Below are 20,329 nucleotides of genomic sequence, written 5' to 3'. Positions count from 1 at the left end.
CCACGCCTATCATTCCCCCAAACACATCCAATAAAAATTTTGATTCAGCGTAGTTGATTGACAAATAGAAAATATGATTTTGAGGAGTATACTCCGCCACAGCCCTCAGGGCAAGGGTTTTAATTTATGCCATGGGGGCATATAAGGTTTTTATAGAAGACATTGTTGTAGAAACTTCAGAAAAGGGCTCATTCGATTTGAAATTCAAAGGGCTAGTGCCCTTTTTAATAGTCGAAAATCATTAGGAATATTTTTTGTTGTTGTTTAGACCAGGGCACTTCGTATCGAAGGAGTTGTCGTGGGAACTTCGAAAGGGGCTCATTCGATTGAAAATAGAAAGGGCTGATGCCCTTTTTAACAGTCGAAAATGATTGGAGGGTAACTAGTCCCCCTTCCACTCCCACCCTCCCATTTTGTTTAAAAACTAAATTTTGCCTCAATATTAAACCAAAATGCACTGTGATAATGGTCATTCCCAATATGGCATCTCAGGATTATCCCAACAACGACTGAGGGTATTACGTTCAAACTTTCGGGGCTGCTTCTGATCTTAAAATTTAACAAAATCAAAATAACGTAAATCCAAGCTATCAAAGAAAGTAAATAGATCTTTTGCAAATGGTATCAAGTTTTCCATTTCAGGTCAACTAGAGGAGGTATGAAACTAAGTTAAACAGTAGGCTACTATTTGTGTCCAGATTTTTAAAATGGTGCATATTGTCTTCCCAAGGCCAGAACAAAATTTGCACTTTACTGAAAAATAGAAATGAATGTGCATTGTTAGTTTAATATACATATACTGATATTTAGTAATCAAAATGTTAAATTATTTGATTTATTAAAGTTATAAAAGTAAAAAAATTTATATTTTTTCAGTAAAAAGCAAATTTTGTTCTGGCCTTGGGAAGGCATAGGGGTTTGACTCGGTTATTTATTGTAATTTCTGTTCGTTTCGGGTTTCATTTATTTATCGATGCTGATTTGTGGTAGTTTCGAGCTTGGTAGATTATTTTTTTTTTGCCCATTTTTGTTTAATGAAGTTCTTTACTTTTCTTTGAAAAACTTATTTTGTGGAAAAAGTTTTTTTAATTAATACTTCAAAAGATTAGACTTTTTTCTTCTTTTTAGCACTGATGACGACTTGGCGGAGGTCCTTGTCGAAATATTTACTTGTTCTTCGTCTCCATATTTTGCCACTGGCTGAGAAAATCCTTGTTTTCTCACCTATTTGATTTTTCATTTATTATTTAATTTCCTCTCTTAGTTTCATATAGCTTAGTATTTAAACGAAAATGGTACCATGCGCAATACGACGGAGGTGAAGCAGAAGAGTCCAAATGCATAAAAATACGTCTTTTCAAATAATATTTTTTTTTATGAAGGGAGTACTGTAATTATTAATTTTATGTGATAGTAAATAGCATGGGCGTAGGGAGGGGGGGCAGACAATATGATATGGCTGAAAAAGCAGATGGTTGGAAAATTAGTTGATAAAAGGCCCTTCATCACACTATCGACTGCCCCCCCTAGACAATATGCTGCTTAAGCCCATGGTAAATAGCCCCTTAGAACAAGTCAATACCCCTTTGTCTTTTGATATGAGGCGTTTCAACTTTCAATATTTCAACTCATTTGCTAAATTTACTCTTTTTTTTCACTTTTCCCTGTTGTCTGAATAATCCTATGCAGTTTTTCATTGTTTGATGCATGACGTCAGTTTATTCATAACAAGCTGAGGATTCGACTTTTCTATACTAATCTATTTATTCTGGTTGCACAGCAACAAGTTGATTTTAATCGTATCTTTGTTGATATACAGCGATATCTGTGATCTACACTCACATACAGCTGTTTGGCACGGAAACAGTAACGGTGCAATTTATCTTACCAGCGGTTAAAATCTTTCGGAACTAGTGTCTAGTATTGCGACTTGTTTTTTTTTTATGACAATTTTTTCTCAAAATAAAACGCAACGTTTGAAACAAGGATCTAATTTAGATCAGTTAAAATTGATACAATTTTGTTTGTGGGGATAGAGTCAATGGACTGGGAAACAATTCTGTTATAATATTGGAAGAGCTTTTGCCTCTCCTTGAGGGCACTAGCCCCCCCTGCCACGCCCTCTTTTCCCCCGAAGTCGTCCTATCAAAGTTTCGAGATAGTCATTTTCCTTACCACAGTTGAAAAGTGGGAAATTTGGGGTTTTGGATAGGAATACAAATAAGGAAATTAAAACTGTATATTATAGAATATCAATATTTTAATATAATATTAATATGATCAATATAATGTAATACAACATAATATATAATATAATTATAATGTTCGTTGCTCTATTCATAGCTCTAATTATAGGTTACTTTTATTTGATTGATTCGGACCAGATTCTTAATAGCGTAAGGGTTATCCAATATTGATCGACTTTTTTTTGCTATTAATTGCTTAATCATATTTTTGTTTGTCGATAAGCCCTTGGGTGAGCCATATTTTAGTTAATAATATTTGTGTCAATAAATATAATCAGGGTTACACCAGTAGCTAGCATTCTGTATCGAAGGCATCTTTTTTCTTTTCCGTTTTTTCTCCGCAGCTAGCGCGACACTGGAAAATCATAGAGCTATTTAATGGCTTATTTGAAAGTAAATTGATTTAATTAAAAAACATTCCTTATTGACAAAAATAATTTTCCAAAATAGAATCAACTTCTTTCGAAAAACTACATTTTTGTACAACACTGGAGTAGCAAATGTTATTAACATCTTCTTCCCTTCGAATATCAAAATAGGATTTTTAACCTTATAACCAACTGAAGTCCTAATTATTCCTCTCTAAGACTCTACAGGATATTCGCCTCGTTCCGGCCTTATTATTTTCTGATGAAGGATTTCATGGTCAGGTATGAGGCACCCAGGATCACTCCTGCAGACAGGGGTACAAGACTCATTACAATATATGAAGGTACAAATTTTCGAGAATGCTGAGGGAAAATTTGAATTAAATCAAAATACAATATGTGCATGAAAGTTGTCAAAAAGGCACATATCAAGATTAGACTTGAATATTAAGTTCGAACTTACAGAGAATACTTAAAGGGAAAGATAAATTGAACAAAATTCAACATGTGCACGCTACTACTAATACTTCTACCATTACTACTTTTTCTATGGCTACCATTACTCCAAATACTACTTTTATGGCAACTATTTGTAAGGTTAAGAGTTTTAATATAAAATTTTCAGGAAGTATATAAACATAAAAGTTTACAAAAGGGTATATCGGCAATGTCATAGCAACAGCTTACTTTCTTCAGTTGAAACACCCAGGGCTTGACAAAAGATATATTCGACTAAAGAAAAGGCAATGTGTTGACACTACTGCTGCAACTAATTACTACTAATACTGCTATTGTGACTACTATGACAACTATATCTATTCTAAGGGTATGAAGCTGAATCTTTCACGCAATATTGAGTGGGGAAAGGTGAATTGAATCAAAACACCCAGTCTGTATTCTGGTTTTCAAAAGGGCGAATCAGTAATATCTTGGGAATGGTTTGGTGTGTGATGTTGAAGCTTATAGGGCTTGTGGTGGGAGATATTGAGCGAGGATATAATTACGTCAAAATCCTAAGGTAGGAGGGGAGGGGAGCAAATCTGGAGCCAATTTTCCTAAGTCAAGTGAAAATGACAGAAAATAATGAGCCATATATTAGCCTACCATAAAAGAAAAGGTATACTAAAAACTAATCTGCTTTAGTGAATGCTTGAATAATGTAGGTTTATCTTAGTTTTGACAAGATTTTTGGAGACTCTTAATCTCAGCTGGGAAGGGGAGTAAACTGGGGACTGTCAGGGAAGTAAGTTAAACTGAGGGTTGGCGGAAGGGGGCAAACTTAGGTCCAAGGAGAGCAGTTGCCTCTCCCCTGCTCCATGTCAAATTACACCCCAGATGTTGAACTAACCAGAAGACAATCGTAATGCTACTGCTTCTACTTATGCTACTACTAAAGCTAAGGCACTAATATTAATTATACTGCTACTGCTACTATTACTACTGGCACTACTACTACAGCCAGTAGTAATGAAAAAACAACAACAAATAAATGTGGATCGACAGTTTAATATACATATACCGATATTTACTCCATAAAGTCTAAATAATTTTGGATTTATTAAAGTAAAAAAAGTAAAAACATTTAAAATTTATTTTGTTTTCAGTAGTGTAAATTCTATTTCGGTTTTCGCAAGCCATGGGGGTTGTCAGTCCTGCTCATTCTAATTTCTACTCGTTTTGAGTTTTACTCGGTTATTTAATACAATTTCTGTTTGCTTTGATTTTATCTATTTATTGACGGTTGATCTGTCGTAGTTTTACTCTTGGAAGATTATTCGAGTTTATTTCTGCTTTTTTTTTTTACTTAATGTAGCTCTTTACTGTTCTTTCAAAAACTTACTTTGTGGAAAGTTTTTTAAATGAACCTATTATAAAAACAACAAACTCAGTACTGATTAAATTTTATTGTAAGTTTTATTACATTTATATACGTTTATGTACGTTATAGATTTATATACGTTTGCTGAGGACGGTTCTTGGAAATATAGTCAAAATATTGCAAAGGTTTAAATAAATTTCACTCTCTTAGGTAAAATTCCATTGTTTTACTTGATGGTTTTATCAACGATCGTTATTTGGCAAAAAAAGTGTACATTTCCAAATTTTTGGAGATGAAAGCTTGAAAGTAAGGTTCTCTGATTGTTTTTAGTAAGAGCGAGGCAGATGCCTCAAAGGATGTATTTTAATACAAAAAAATTTACCTCTCATTGAGGTGAAATCTTTAAATCGAAATCTTATAATATATTTGTCAATGGGATGCGGATTTTCTAGTAGAGGCTGATTTAGATATCTGTTATTTATTTATAAATAATACATATATTTTCTTTTTTTTCCTGCTATTTATATTTTGCAACTAAAAGCAACGTGTTGTAAGAAAGTGGATCACAAATCCAAAATCAACAATCATTTTGTTTCCATCAATGTCTAACGCATGAAATTTTACTGAAATGATTGTTTTCTTTCGCAAGTGGAAAAAAGTTTTGAAAAAATACACACCTGATTCGTTAATGATAGACGTTATTTATTTTGATATCAACACTGAAGTTAATTATGAAACAAATTCTTGGAGATTCCATAAACGTGTTGGATACTCCAGAGTGTCTTCTTACTATTATTCTCCATGACCACACTGCCTTTTCTATAACTAAATCAATAAGATTTCCAAATAGGGATAGGTCCTTTTATTACACAGTGAAACGAAAATATAAAACAAAGACTCTAAATATTTCGATGACACAGTCGGTCATCATCATCAGTAGAGTTACTAACATATCAAAATTAAAACAAACTGCTTTTATACTAAACAAAATAATCACTTCTGGGTCAAAGCAAATTACCGGTCCATTGCCGAACAAAAACTGCCGAAAATACTTAGCAGCACAACTTGTGTTTTGGCAGCTTTTCATTGAGCAAAAAGTATTTTTATATGTAAACATTGTGTTTCCACCCAAAATCTGCCAACAAATTCAAAAACTGCCAAGTAACATGCTACTTTGCTACGGTACTTTTTCCACGCCTGGTTCAAAGTAAAAAATACAACCGGTTGCATTCTTATCAAATTATATTATGCTTCAATCAATCAGCCGAAAATCACTCCTGAATGTTCTTAGTGAATTCATCCTCATAAACAAAAAATTTTGCACATTATATACGATTGAAATAAACTACAATTATCCTTTTAGTCAATTTGACGAAACAAAAAAGTAATAGATTCCAGAGGTGCGTGAATTCAAAATTTTCAAACGAATGATAGGGGAATCCTCCGAGACTATTCTGCTGTCCCTCTGAAGAAGACAATTGAATAACACTATCCATAACAAATGTATTGAAATTAACATCGAGCTCTGACAACCTTCCCAACAAATCTGTTCAATCTGCTCCTGTATTAAAAGCACGTATACAAAATGTTGTCTATCAGCCAAAAAATACCCCTGAATACTCTTAGTGAATTCATCCACGTAAAAAAATTTTTTTTAACATTATGTACGATTGAAATAAACTATAATCATCCTTTTAGTAGATTTGACGATACAAAAAAGTAATAACAATATACAATTAACTTCAACAACAATGAAAAGAAAAACCACATTTAAAACCAAAATAACAGAACAAAAATGAATAAGGCACACATTTAGAAAACATAGTTTTAATTCTCCTCAAGTCTTGAAAATACTGTCAAATTCAACTCAAAACACCTTATGTTTTAATGTGCAATTATTTTTACATATTAGGAGCGAAAATTACACACTGACAGCTTTTACTTCCGCATGATTTATTTGATGGTTTTGAAATAAACATTTTGATAGATTCATTATATCCTTATAGACTGACATATCTAATGGCATTCTTAAAATACTTGCAAACTTTATGAAAAAACGAAAACGAGACTACGGCCAACAGAGAAAAGATGAAACACTAAAACAACGCGAATATTTTTCCTGTATCAAAAACTAGGCGTCTTCAGCACAAGAGAAAGAAAGATAAAAACCAAATTAAAACTAAACACAAGTTTTTTTTTGTCATGGCTGGCGAGTTCCGCTTAAGATCCATCAATGGCATCTTTGGTCCCAATGGCATCAATATGATATCTTAGGTGGCGAGATAACTGGGAAGTAAAAGTAAAACGTTTGTTACATATATCACACTCAAAAGGTTTTTCACCAGTATGGGTTCTTTGATGACCAGACAAATTAGAGCTTGAAGTAAAAGACTTTTTACATATTTCACATTTGAAAGGTTTTTCTCCTGAATGAGTTCTTTTATGATACATTAAACCGTGTCTTGAAGTAAAAAATTTATTACATATGTCACATTCAAAACATTTTTCTCCAGTATGAACTTTTTGATGAACAGTTAAACTGGAACTTGAAGTAAAACATTTCCTACATATGTCACATTCGAAAGGTTTTTCACCAGTATGGGTTCTTTGATGACTAGATAAATTGGAACTTGATGTAAAAGCCTTTCTACATATTTCACATTCGAAAGGTTTTTCTCCAGAATGAGTTCTCTTATGATGATATAAACCGTATCTTGAATTGAAATGTTTATCACATGTGTCACATTCAAAATGTTTTTCTCCAGTATGAATATTTTTATGAGCAGTTAAACTGGAATTCGAAGCAAAACATTTTCTACATATTTCACATTCAAAAGGTTTGTCTTCAGTATGAGTTCTTTGATGGTCAGAAAAATATGAGCTAGACATGAAACATTTCCGACACGTTTCACATTCGAATGGTTTTTCTCCAGAATGAGTTCTTTGATGACGACGTAAGTTGTTTCTTGACATAAAACCTTTATTACATAGATAACATTTAAAAAATTTTTCTCCATTATGAATTCTTTGATGAGCAATTAAATTACATTTTGAAGTAAAACATTTTCGACACCTATCACATTCGTAAGTTTTTTTTACACTGCGAGGTTTGTCGAGACGGACCAAACTCTTGTGACGACGTAAATTGGGAATGGAGGTGAAAATTTTGTTACAAATATCACACTCCAGGGGATTCTTTCCCGTATGAGTCTTAGTATTTTTACACAACGGTTTAGTTGTTGAAAAACGATCACTACACATTGAGTCTTCTTTGGGCGATGATTTGGAAATAAAACCCGAAACTACCGTTTGTGTTACATCACTATCAGCGATTACATAAATGTTACTATGCATTTGGCGTTGGCAATCAAAAGTAATTTCTTTTTTTATGGATATCCTTGTAAGATCAGGTTTGATAGGTATTCTCCAACCTTGCTTGCTGATAATATTATCGAAGAACTTTGAAACAGGAACAACTAAAATATATTAAGATTAAAGCCACAAAGTAAATCTATATTTTTCACATACAATTCAGCCTTCAAAATTTTGTTTTATCTTCTACAGTTTCTGTAAATGCAAATTTAAAGACAATTCCTCAGTGATAAACTTAAGATACAAAATTCTACGCATTATACTTTTTATCCTATTAATTTAAAAAACTTTTTCCTACAAAACAAGAGTTTCAAAGAAAAGTAAAAAGTTCTCTATTAAGTCAAAACTGAGCAGAAAAAAAAATCAAATAATCTCCCAAGCGTAAAAATGCCACAAATTACTACCAATGAACAACTGAAACCCAAAACGAACAAAAATTACAATAAATAACCGGATCAAACTCAAAACGAGCAAAAATTGACATGAGCAGGGCTGACAACCCCCATGCCTTCTCAAGAACAGAAGATAATTTACATTTTACTGAAAACAAAAAATAAAAATGACCGTGGGTTGTTTATATATACTAATAGTCATACTTTGAGGTTTGGAAAATTTTTATTTATTAAAGGGAAAAAGTGAAAAGATTTAAGATTTATTTTGTTTTCACTAGCTCTTTCAATTTCCAATCGAGTAAGCCAACTTCGAAGTTTCTACGACAACTCCTATGCGAAGTGCCCTAATAAAAAAAAAAATAATAATACAGTGTATCAACATTGCTCTTTACTTATCCAGTGCCGTCGTGACGCCTATAATAATTCCTTATACCTTTATTACTGAATATTATTCTTCAAAAAATTTCAACAAAAGAAATTTCTCAAAGAAATGTAAAGTGCTAAATTAAACCAAAGATGAGCTCGAAATCTGAAATCAACAGAAATGAGCAGAGATTTGCTCAAAACGATTAGAAAATACCACAAAGAGGACCAAAAAAAACAACCCCTGTGTGTTATAAACACCAGAACATATACTTGTAATTTACTGAAGGTACCTTGCCGGTTAAGGTACCCTGACCTTAGCCGGTCTTGATATATCGTACGTATGTCCTTTGTACAATACTTGATGCAAGTTGTGTCGTTTAATTCAGCTTAACATCCACAAAAACAAACTATGAAAGTCAACCGTAATACCCTAAGTTTCTTTTTTCTGCGATTTTGAATAGACATGGTATTGAAAATCTGGTTTGCACGGCTGATTTTAATATAATTTTACATCCCCCTCAATTTTCTCTGAAAGTTTCAACATTCCTGAGATACTGTATTTGGACATGACCAGTACCAAAAAAATAAAACAAGCAAACTAGCGGGATATTTTGTTTACAATTTTCTTTGTAATGGAAAGGTCAAAGGTTTTTTTCATATCTAGAGGTAAAACAACGAAAGAGGGACGAGATAGGAGCGAGTTTAAACACAGTTCAATGTTGGTGGAATCTGGATGGGGAGTGTGTTTAGTAGGGTTTGCTATTGTATTTTAGGTGAAACGGAGGCCCAAGGTGACTCCACTGAACTCCGATGTTTCCAACAAAAGAACCTCAAAACTTAATTTCTCGGGAAATCATTCACATAAATCCTTTTAGGACAGATTCAATTGTTTCTGCTTCTTTACAGAAGAAGCCAGGGTGCCAAACAAGACAAGAACATTCAAAATATGTTTGAGTAAAGGAGGTGTATCTCCTTAAAATATGGGAAGAGGGGGCACTAAATTTAAGAAAGTGGAATAATAAAATGGGACTAGAAGTGCGAAGCATTGTCTGCAAAGTCATTGAGGATGCTCATAGGGTTCCTTATTCATTTTTTTCTTTTTTTGGCAAGTTTCCAAAACCGTTGGGACGTCCAAAAATTTCCATCTGTCAGGCAATTCCTTAGGAAGGCTGTTAATGAATGAGGGAAGGGACCTTAGGCTACTCTATTGTGGAGAGAGATTGGACTGGAATTGTTATTCTGATATTTCATCTTTAAGTAGACTAGGGTAACCCTCAAACCCAAAAGAGGACTTGAAGTGCAATCAAGAACTTCTTAATTATTTGGAATAATATTAATGAGAAAATATTTAAGTATTAGAAAATCAATTCAAAACTGATATTCCGTTATCACTTCCAAAAATCCAGTTTGTTTCCACATCAATTTCATTCAAGACTCATTTTCAAATTTTTTATATGCTTTTACAAGAAAAGTCACAAGTAAGCAAACTAAAAGCTCAAGTTTTCAAAATATGGTGTCATTTATGCTGTTCAATGCAAAAATCATATAAAAACAGTAAATATTGTCTAGCCTGTTTCAATCAATATGGATTAAAAACAAAATTGGATTATCTCAACTATTTGGCAAAATCAGAAGAATGTCTTTTAATTTAAAATTAAACTAAGCACACTCCAGAAAAAAATCAATACACTTACAACACCACTCAGGAGTCAAAAAAGCCAATCTCATCAATAAGCAGGAAAAACATAATTAAAAAAGCAGAAAACTTCGAAGAAAATTGGATAATTGAAATTTAAAAATTGTATTTTTGAAAACTAAAGCTGGAATTACTTTGCCAAAAAAATAAGCAAAATTATTCTTTTTAGGAATAAACTGGCCTCAAAATCCAGTTGTTTAAAATAGATGAAGTTTGGATTGGAAAAATTTACTTGAATTTGATTTTATGAACCAAAAACGCTATACATAAATTTGTACAGAGGAGACTGAGAAGTATACTCTTTGTTACGCCCTTTTGGAACAATTTATAACTCGGTCAGAATTGAAGTAGACTTTTTGAGTAGACCAATCGATAGATCTATTCGAACCCTAATAAACCATATGCTTAATTTATTTACGGAAAAAAGTGGACTTACGCCCATTTTGCTTAACGCCACAGAAATAAGGAGCCGAACTTCGCTCGGTGATTATTTGATATTGTCTGTAATAAGATATTTGTTCATCTTCTAGTGTGTTTTCCAACAGAATTGGGCATTAAGTATTTCAAATATACGAAAGGTATTAAAAGTTATACAACCGTCCATGATAATATTTGGCTCTCGTTTCAGACAGTGTAAATCAGATTCAAGGTTGACAGATGCATCTGAGGAAAAATTCAAAACATTACCTTCTTCTTTAGGTAATAAAATAGGACCATCAGTCCCTAGCAGACTTCTAAAATCATTTGGTAGTGTGTCTTCAAGTTCTAAAGAAAATTTGAGATGAGTATATGTGAGAAATCTCTGAACAATGATTTGGAGATGAGCACAGGGGTATGAAAAGATACCAGATATACTCCAGCATAACGCTTCAGTCCCACTCTAGCAACACAGACTAGCAAAAAAGCAAATATTCAACTACAACATGAATGACTCTATTCTTTTCTTGAATATCACCTTTGCACTGAAGAAGCTAACTGTAACTTTATGTTTCTTTCGTTAAAGTTTGACGTCAATATTAAGCGTATCTTAGATCGGCAGAATACGTCTGATTACGTGAAGATTGGCAGAATACGTTTGATACGTAGAGATTGGCAGAATACATTTGATTACGTAAAGATTGGCAATATACATTTGATAACGTAAAGATTGGCAGAATACATTTGATTATGTAAAGATTGGCAGAATACGTTTGATTACGCAAAGATTGGCAGAATATGTTTGATTACGTAAAGACTGGCAGAATACGTTTGATTACGTAAAGATTGGCAGAATACATTTTCTTACGTGAAGATTGGCAGAATACGTTTGATTACGTAAAGATTTGCAGAATAGGTTTGATTACAGAAAGATTTGCAGAATACGTTCGATTACGTAAAGATTGGCAGATTAAATTTGAATTTATTATTGAGGATTAAACGGTTTATCTTAGCGTACTATCAGCCTATTTTAATTAGTAAGGATTAAAAAAATATGATTATCTCAATTTCTAATGTTATCAACCAGAAATTTTAATTATAGTTTTCCAGAAATGGGAAGAATATATTTTAATTTTAAATTGAACTAAGCACATTTCCAAAATTAACAACAAACTAGCAACACCACCAAGGAGGTGTTGCAAACGCTAAATGGCGTTGACAATTTCTTCTTTTTAACAATTTTAGCCAAATTATAGGCATTTTATAGGAGTGCATTAAAACATAGGAATTTATTGAAATTTATAGGCGAGTCCGAACCCTGTTGGAACAGGGTTCCAAAGCTATAATTTAAAGGATTGCCTTAAATTAGATTTTGATTGTCTTTGGTACACCGGATTGTCTCTCATATAATTTCAGTTTGGCAATCTTTTGTCATTTCTGTGTCCTTATTCAGGTTATTTACAGTGATTGGTCTTGAAGGTTAAGGTCTTGAACTGAGGAAATTAAGTTAGAATTCGTGATTTAACACAACTAAATAAGGTAATATGATTATGATAATGGTGTGATAAAACTTCCTTAATAATTTCCTTAAATTTTAATTATGATATAAGGGATAATAATTTCCTTAAATTTTCATAATTTTAAAAGGAGACAAAAACAGGTTTTAAGGATTTTCGGGGCAAATAATGGCTTGTATTTCCCCAATCGTTTTGTTGGAATGCATTGAGAATCTTTTTCTTTTTTTTATACTTGCGTCACCGTCAGAAAGCTGAGCAGTGTTGAGACCCCAATCCAACATGAAAGGGCAAATAATTTTACTGCAAAGAATTTTACTTTATTAAGTTGCAACTTATTCGAAGTCAGAAATCATGAAATTATTTTATCATTCTTTGTAAGGTCTTCTGTCACATGCGTTCATTTAATGAATATTAATTCCATTGTTTTATTTACATGAAAAGCTTCTATAATGAAAAAAAAAACTGTGGTAATAGATCACCCTTACGCATGGTTTGGAATGCCTTACCTGTTAATGATACAAATACACATTTTTTTCTATTGAGTTCCAAAATATTTATTTGGAACTTAAAAATATTTTCCAAACAAAATATTTTTTCTATTTTTTCTATATTCTATACACATATTTTTCTATTACATTTTCAAAATTAACAACAAACTATCAACATCACCAAGGAGGTAAAATCGGCTGATCTTATCTATAGTTAGAGACAAAACTTTATTAGAAAAGTAGAAAACGTCTGTGTCTGGCCAGAAATCAAGGTTTATACGACTACCGTTCACAAGTAAAATTCGGTTCTTGGCTAGACAAGTTACAGCTAAGCACCCAGTTCTAGACTCTATAACTCAAAGTCTAGGATTTTCGATTACAGCCAATCAGAATGTCTCCATTTTACAGCCAATCAGAATGTGTCCATTTTACAGCCAATCAGAATGTATCCACTATTTTCATCATATATGTCTGCATTTTTAAACTGAAATTTAATTTTTGTTTTGTCATTGTTTCTTTCGTTTTAGGCAAATATGCAACACTACACATAATAGTGAAGCACACTAAGGCAATTGTTTGGCTTGTCTCATCCATTATCTTGTGACAGTAAAGACAGAGATTACAATTTTGAAAGTTTTGCCCACATAAGCTGTCTTGATTGGCTAGAAATGAGAACTGTAATTCATTTGAAACTAAATTTGTAGTTTTAGCCACTGAATTCTTCTTGGGAATGGTAGTTGTCTAGACATTGATTTCTGGCCAGACACGTGTCTAGACATGAGATTCTAGCTAGACCCGCATGTGAACGCTGCTTAAAGGCTGGACATACAGCTTTTCAAATATGCAAAAAAATATTAAAATTTTACCATCGTCCATGATTGGCTCCAGTTTTAGCAGGTGGCAATCAGGTTCGTGGTTGGCAGATGCATCTGGAGATAAATTGAAAACATTGCCTTCTTCTTTAGATAAAGAAATAAAGTTAATAGTTACAGGCAGACTTTTATTATCATTTGGTAGAGTGTCTTTAAGTTCTAAAGAAAATTTGAGATGACTGTACGTAGGAAATATCTGAACCATTATATAGTTATGAGTGATAAGGTATGGAAAGGTGTCTAATATACTCCAGCATAACAGTTCAGTCAGAATCTAGTGACACTTACCAGCAAAGAATCAAATACTTAAGAAAATAACACGAAGAAACGTGTTTTTTATCATCTTTGCACAGAAGAAGATAACTGTAACTTCATAACAACACATTAGCAACACCACAAAGGTCGTAAAAAAAAATTCCTATTTAGATTTAGGGACAAAAATTTTATTAAAAAAGTAGAAAACTTCAAAAAGAATTGGATTATTGAAATAATAAATTTGTCTTTTCGAAAACTGATGGTGGAATTACTTTGCAAATAACATTTAAGCAAAGTTCTTCATTTTAAGAATACATTTACCTCAACAATCCAGATTCTTTAAAGCAGGCCATGTTTGGATTGGAAAAGAAATTTCAACAGGTTAAATAGGCAAACTGATTTTAGCTACTACCAACGCCAGAATTTTGGGCATTATATCCTCCCCCTCCCTCCCTTCGAAAGTGACTAAACAGAAAAATCTGCTGGAGTTTATGGTATTTATCTCTAAGGCCTAACGTGTCTATAATTGTGACTTTCGATATTCTTGAAACTTGGAGGTTGAAGGCCTTGACCATAATTAGAAAGAGTTTCAAACCGCAATTTGTTTGTTGATAAATCAGATAATTCTGAGCATTTAGTAACAGACATTCCAGTAAGATAGCAGTAAAATGAGTTTCAGATTGTTAAGTGCTACAAATTAAATTCTACCCATTGCGGCAGAAAAATAAAAATTATAATTTGTATACTTGTGATATTTGTAATTTGTGATATTTTGTAATTTGTGATTACAAAGTAATAATGAAAAAAGAAAAAATGCTCCCGCGATATGTAATATGTGATGGTTTAACATTGTTCATAATAAGACGATTGATTGTTTTTTAATCTCTTTTCCTAAAGAGTTGGAAATAAAACATTTCAAATTGCGGGAATTAATTACCAAAAAAAAAAATTACGCAGATTTCTGGTTTTTATGAGTAAATTTCTCTCAACAATTTAAACTGCATAAATCTGGCCAAGTTTTAATTGGAAAAATTTCACCAGGCTAAGTATGCCAGCTGACTCTTAGCTACTACCAAAGCCAGAATTTTGGGTCTTATATCACCCCCTCTCCTTCTAAACTGACCAAAAAGACAATTCTGATGGAGTTCATAGCATTAATCTTTAAGGCCTAACATTTCTATAATTCTGATTTTGGATATTCTTCAAACTTAGAGATGGAAGGCTTGACCATAAGTAAGAATCGTTTCAAAATGCAATATTTTTTTTGTTAACTGAGCTTTGAGAAATTTAATTTGAAAAAAAAACAAGTTTTTTCAACTGAAAGTAAGGAATAACGTTAAAACAAACAGACCCCCTTACTCCTAAATACCCTAGGCTACTGTTCACGCTAATTTTCTTCGTACTATAAAAATGTATGTTATTCTAATTAAAAGGCAATTATATTTCAGGGGTAGTTCTTAAAGAATAAGGACACAAAGTCTAACCTTAGCGTGAAGAGCAAGTTATTTAGAAGGGGTAATTTCCAAACACAAAATAACTTATGTTCGTTTTAAATTTTGATGTTGCTTCTAACTTTCAGTTGAAAAACTTGTTTTTTTTAGCTTACTTCCAGATCCTGTTTGAAACAATGCTGGGAAATCAGGCTCCGTTCCGTAAACTTTTCCATAAATAGTTCCTCCCACGCAAGTCTCCCCCGGACAATTACACCCTCGCTGACCCCCAAAAAATTTCCTGGGGACGATTCTGCCTGAAAAATTCTCGGTAAAATATTTTCATTCGAAAAACACTTCGACTTCTGATCGTTTATCAAACCCAACCCACGAAAGAAAAATCTCCCTTCCATGGAAATTAAAACACAGAAATCTCCTTATCCCGTTAAAGGTTGCTCCCGCAAAAAATTCCACCCTAGACAATTTCTCCACTGGAAAAATCCTCCATGGATCATTTCTCCCAAAAATTCCCCCCCCCCCATGAAAAAATCCTCCAGACAATTCAAACCCAGCTAAAAATTTTCCCAGATAATTCCCCAGGAACATCTCCACATGTAAAATTGAGTCGATAAAAAGAAAATAAGAAAAATAAGAAGATTTTTGTACAAGAACTCTGGCCATCGTCATGGGAAATTTCCCCCGTGTAATTAACCCTCCTCCTCCTTAAAATATATCTGTATACTTCCCAATAACAAATACTATACGTAAACTATAGACCAATTTCACAGCTTACAGCCATTCCCCCAGGGGCTGTGGGAGGTCAAGCCATCTCCAAAGGCCTTATTATTGGACTTCTCAACTATACTGAAAAAAATGGCAATCAAAAATTTTAATCAGACGACTTTGTGGAAAAAATGGACGAGGGTGGCGGGCTAGTAACCTTCCACAGCCCCCAGGGGCTGTGGGAGGTCAAGCCATCTCCAAAGGCCTTATTATTGGACTTCTCAACTATACTGAAAAAAATGGCAATCAAAAATTTTAATCAGACGACTTTGTGGAAAAAATGGACGAGGGTGGCGGGCTAGTAACCTTCCAATCTTTATGGTCACTTAAAAAGGGAACTATAACTTTTAACTTTGGTTAGAACAAGTCCTCTCCATTCTTCTTCTTCTGAAAAACCACATCTGGAATCTATAATAATATCTTTTTGGCTTCTAGGATTGCATTAATACGCAATTAATGCATCAAAAATCAATGCAATCATCAGATAAACTAAAAGGCTCTTTTTTGCGACAAAAGTTAAGGAATATAATACTCTTGGTTTTCATATAACAAACACAATAACAAAAAAACAAAAGGAAAAGAAGAAACAATGGAATTGGCTTGCAGGAGAAACGATTGGCTTGCAGAAAGCATGAGTACTCGTGCTGCCTGTTCCCAGCAATTTAAGACATGTAGGCCGGCTTTGTTACTTTGCATAAAAAGCAGACAGATGCAGTTGCAATATGCACAGTTCTTCATATGTTGACAAAAGAAGTATCGTCTTTATGAAATGAGATTAAATCATTTCGAATGCAGTTTCCCAATTGCTATTTCTTACATCATTTGTAGTTAAGAATTTTATTTTTAAGTTGAATAGAACGTATTCACTACTATACATACTCTTGGTTTTCATATAACAAACACAATAACACAAAACAAAAGGAAAAGAAGAAACGATGAAATTAGATGGCTTGCGGGAAGCATGAGTACTCAAGCTGCCTGTTCCCAGCAATTTAAGGCATGTGGGCCGGCTGGTACCTATACGGCTATTCCTACTCGCTCTCGCTCTCTTTTGCATTCACTTTGCTCTCTTAAAACCATATTATTATCCACGAGAAAATCAATTATGCTTTTGTACAAGTATATTTCCTCTCCTGCATTGTAAATAGCTTTAAATAGCTCGTCAATATCTTTATTTGTCATTAGTCTTTTAAATATACGTTTGATTTTTGCTGCCAGGTAACTGAGCTGTAGCCAGTGTTGTGGAAGTAATTAATTCCAAGTATTTAAATAAGTATTTAATAAACTTTTAAAGTATTTAAATACGCATTTATTTGCAAATAATCAAGTAATTTAAATGCGTATTTAATTTATTTTTTCTTTATTTAAATACAAATTAACTTTTCCCGATATTCTTAAGTACTTTTGTCTCTCAAACATAGTTTTTGGGAGTAGTCACTGTTTTTCCGGACAAACCGTTTTTCTGAAGAATTTTGAGACGATAATTTTGAACTGGAAAAATTTTCAAAAATACAGTCATTATCATCAATGATGGCTGGTAGTGAAGGGCAAACTATTCCACATGTTCTGGACGACGTAAATGACCCATCCTGAAAGCGAAAGTGACACCTCAGTAATCTTTTCCGTTAGAAGTTTTCCTGACTTGCAGACAAAAAGGCAGATGAAACAGAAGAATATGGAAGTGAATACTATTTACCCTCACTTGCGTTGTGCGAGCCACATCCTGAACCTTGTTACTAATAAAGATACCCATGTCAAATGAGCCGTATAAAAAACTATACCATGCTTCAACTGGGAAGCGTCAAGTATTGTGTAATGCGACAAGGCAGAGCTCGAAAGCCTCTGATAAAGTCCAAGATTTAATGTCAAAGCAGCTGCTTGTTCCCAATGCAGCGCAGTAAAATTCTCGACATGATGTTGTGAAAAGGATTTTTAAAGTGCAGAAAAGATTGGTAAGGTTTGCACCGAACTAAAGCTACCTAAGTTGAAACCGATTGAGCTTGAGTTTCTCGAGGAGTAGGCCGGGGCAACTGAGCCTGTCGCCAGGGCACTTGACATACTACAGGGGGACAAGAAATGTTTTCTGGGAACACTGTTGCCCACGTTGACTGCATTAAGAAAGAAGATGATTGACATGAAACAAAACTGATCTATCAAACACGCACAAGCTCTCGTGGAGGCGATCTTGGATGGTTAAGGATACCAGTTTGCAAACGCTGTTACAATGCAGCTAAGTGAACCTAGTTTTAAGGAGCTAGGAATAGCTAGTGAGAGCCACCCTGGTTTCAAGGAAAGATGGATACCTGAAGATATCAGCAACCAAATCATTGATGTGATTTGTGACGAATTGAAACATATTATGCTAGCCAAAGCTGATGATCAGTTGACTGATTGTGATGCTGAGCACAGAAAATTGTCGTCGATCGACTCCGATGAATTTTTTAATTCCACGGTGATGGTGTTGGGACGAGCAGGGAGTCTTCTTTTGGCTGTAATATAAAAGTTCAGTTATTGAGGTTCATGGAGAATAATAACCGTTCGATTGAGTCCTTGAGAGAATATCGGGACATTGCAGAGCTTTCCAAAAGTTCAATACTGTCACACCATCGTCTGCTCCAGTAGAATGTCATTTTTTTGTGGGGGATTCAGTTTCCAAAGCAAATCGGATTCAGCTTGGAGATAAGAAGTTTGAGAAACTTTTGTCATTAATTAAAAACTATCAACTTTGATAATAAATCTTGTACGAATTTCTATGCTTTGAGGAAAAGTTGTTTTGTAGCTAGATTAATTTGTATCTCAAATACATATTTTATAATTAAATACAAACTACTTCCCTGGCAATGTACTTTCAATTACTAATTAATTACTTAATGGTATGAATAATTTGTATTCGTAATTAAATACATTTTAAAAGTATTATCCACAACATTGGATGTAGCATTCAAAAGTTGTGCGTTGTTAAGTCTCGAGCACTTTTAAACAAAATCTGCAGTATGGGTTGTCCCTTTCATTCCATTCATATTCTTCCTTTCTTAAAATCAGAGATTTACTCTTTATTCTAAAATAAAGAACATTAGTTTCCGGAAAGGGGAAGATGAGAATAGAGGGTAAGAACCGTTTCTGAAGTATTCTCTGTCGTGTTGCGTCACGTAGAGTGAGATATCCAAGCCAAGGATTAATCGTTCGATATAAAAGACCCTGGGCAAAATCAACCAATAAATAAACACACATCTGTTATGTGTTCTGGTTAAAAATTAAGTAAAAACACTAGTTTTCTCAACTAAAAGTGAGGAACAACATTAAAACTTAAAACTAACAGAAATTATTAAGTATATAAGGAGGTCTGCCCCTCCTAAAAACCTCGCTCTTCACGCTAAGGGTTTTTGGTAATTTCAAAACTTCTTATTGTTCTAATTAAACGACTCTTGTGTTTCAGGAGTCGTTCTCAAAGAATTGGAAAAAAAAATCAAACTTTAGCGTAAAGAGCGTGGTATTGAGGAGGGAGCACCCTCCCCTATATACGCAATAAGTTCTGTTTGTTTTAAATTTTAATGTTGCTCCTTAGTTTCAGTTGAAAGAACTTGTTTTGTTTTTTTATTTAATATCTAATCGTTTTTTAAATAATGCCAGGAAATTTGGCTCCACCTCCATGGAAAAATCCCTCTCCCCACTGAAATATTCTTTACACAATTCAGACATAATTTTTTTTTTTTTCTGAGGCTTCACCTTTCCCTCAGACTATCAGACTGTTTTGGCTTTTTTTCCGATAATTAAAAAAAAAATCCGAAAAATACGTTTTTCAGAGAAAAGTAAAGGCCATTTTAAACTTAAGCTCAGCAGGTACAAATACCTATTAAAATTCAAACTCAAAACGACCAGAAATTACTATTAAAGAATAAATGAAACCCAAAACGAACAGAAATTAAATAAACAATCATAGCAAAAAACATACAACAACTAATAATAGAGATGAATAAATAGATCTTAAAGCTAGTTATGCATAGATTGAATATGAAAATCAAGCTTGAACGAAAAAAAATATTTTGCTATTGAAGTATAAATGGGACTTAAAATGAACAGAAATTAAACAAACTATCAATGCAAAGAAACATAAAATATATATAAATTTGAATGGATGAATAAATCTTGAAACAAGTGAAAATTAGAGTGAATATGTAAATCAAGCGTGAAACGAACAAAAATCACTACAAACGAGAATTTGTGTATCACCTCCTTCTCTCACTGTAAAAGTCTGAAACCTACTGCGTCATTGGCGCTTTACTGAAAACCAATTTTATTACAAATATT

At 33.3% G+C, this 20,329-nt stretch overlaps 1 protein-coding gene across 7 annotated transcripts in view; it reads right to left on the bottom strand.

Moving 5' to 3' along the window:
- Window positions 1-5,288: 5,288 nt before the first annotated feature.
- Window positions 5,289-20,329, bottom strand: part of LOC148947943 (uncharacterized) — an 85,832-nt gene continuing 70,791 nt past the window's right edge. For 5 of the 7 annotated variants that reach the window (XM_089095587.1, XM_089095589.1, XM_089095586.1 and 2 more), the window contains exons 4-5: window positions 10,947-11,024; window positions 5,289-7,909 (exon numbers count right to left, since the gene is read on the bottom strand). In XM_089095587.1, the coding sequence (XP_088951713.1) occupies window positions 6,654-7,909; window positions 10,947-11,024 (1,334 nt within the window). In that variant the 3' untranslated portion in view covers window positions 5,289-6,653. Of the gene's footprint in view, window positions 7,910-10,946; window positions 11,025-13,547; window positions 19,372-20,329 lie in introns of those variants that run through there. The other 2 variants (XM_089095590.1, XM_089095591.1) reach the window with 2 other exon arrangements.

Source organism: Artemia sp. Qi Xiang Cuo, chromosome 10 (genome assembly GCF_049724085.1).
Source record: "Artemia sp. Qi Xiang Cuo chromosome 10, ASM4972408v1, whole genome shotgun sequence".
In the NCBI taxonomy this organism is placed as follows: domain Eukaryota; kingdom Metazoa; phylum Arthropoda; class Branchiopoda; order Anostraca; family Artemiidae; genus Artemia; species Artemia sp. Qi Xiang Cuo.
The sequence above is the reverse complement of the archived record's forward strand: the minus strand, read 5'-3'. Positions and strand labels throughout refer to the sequence as shown.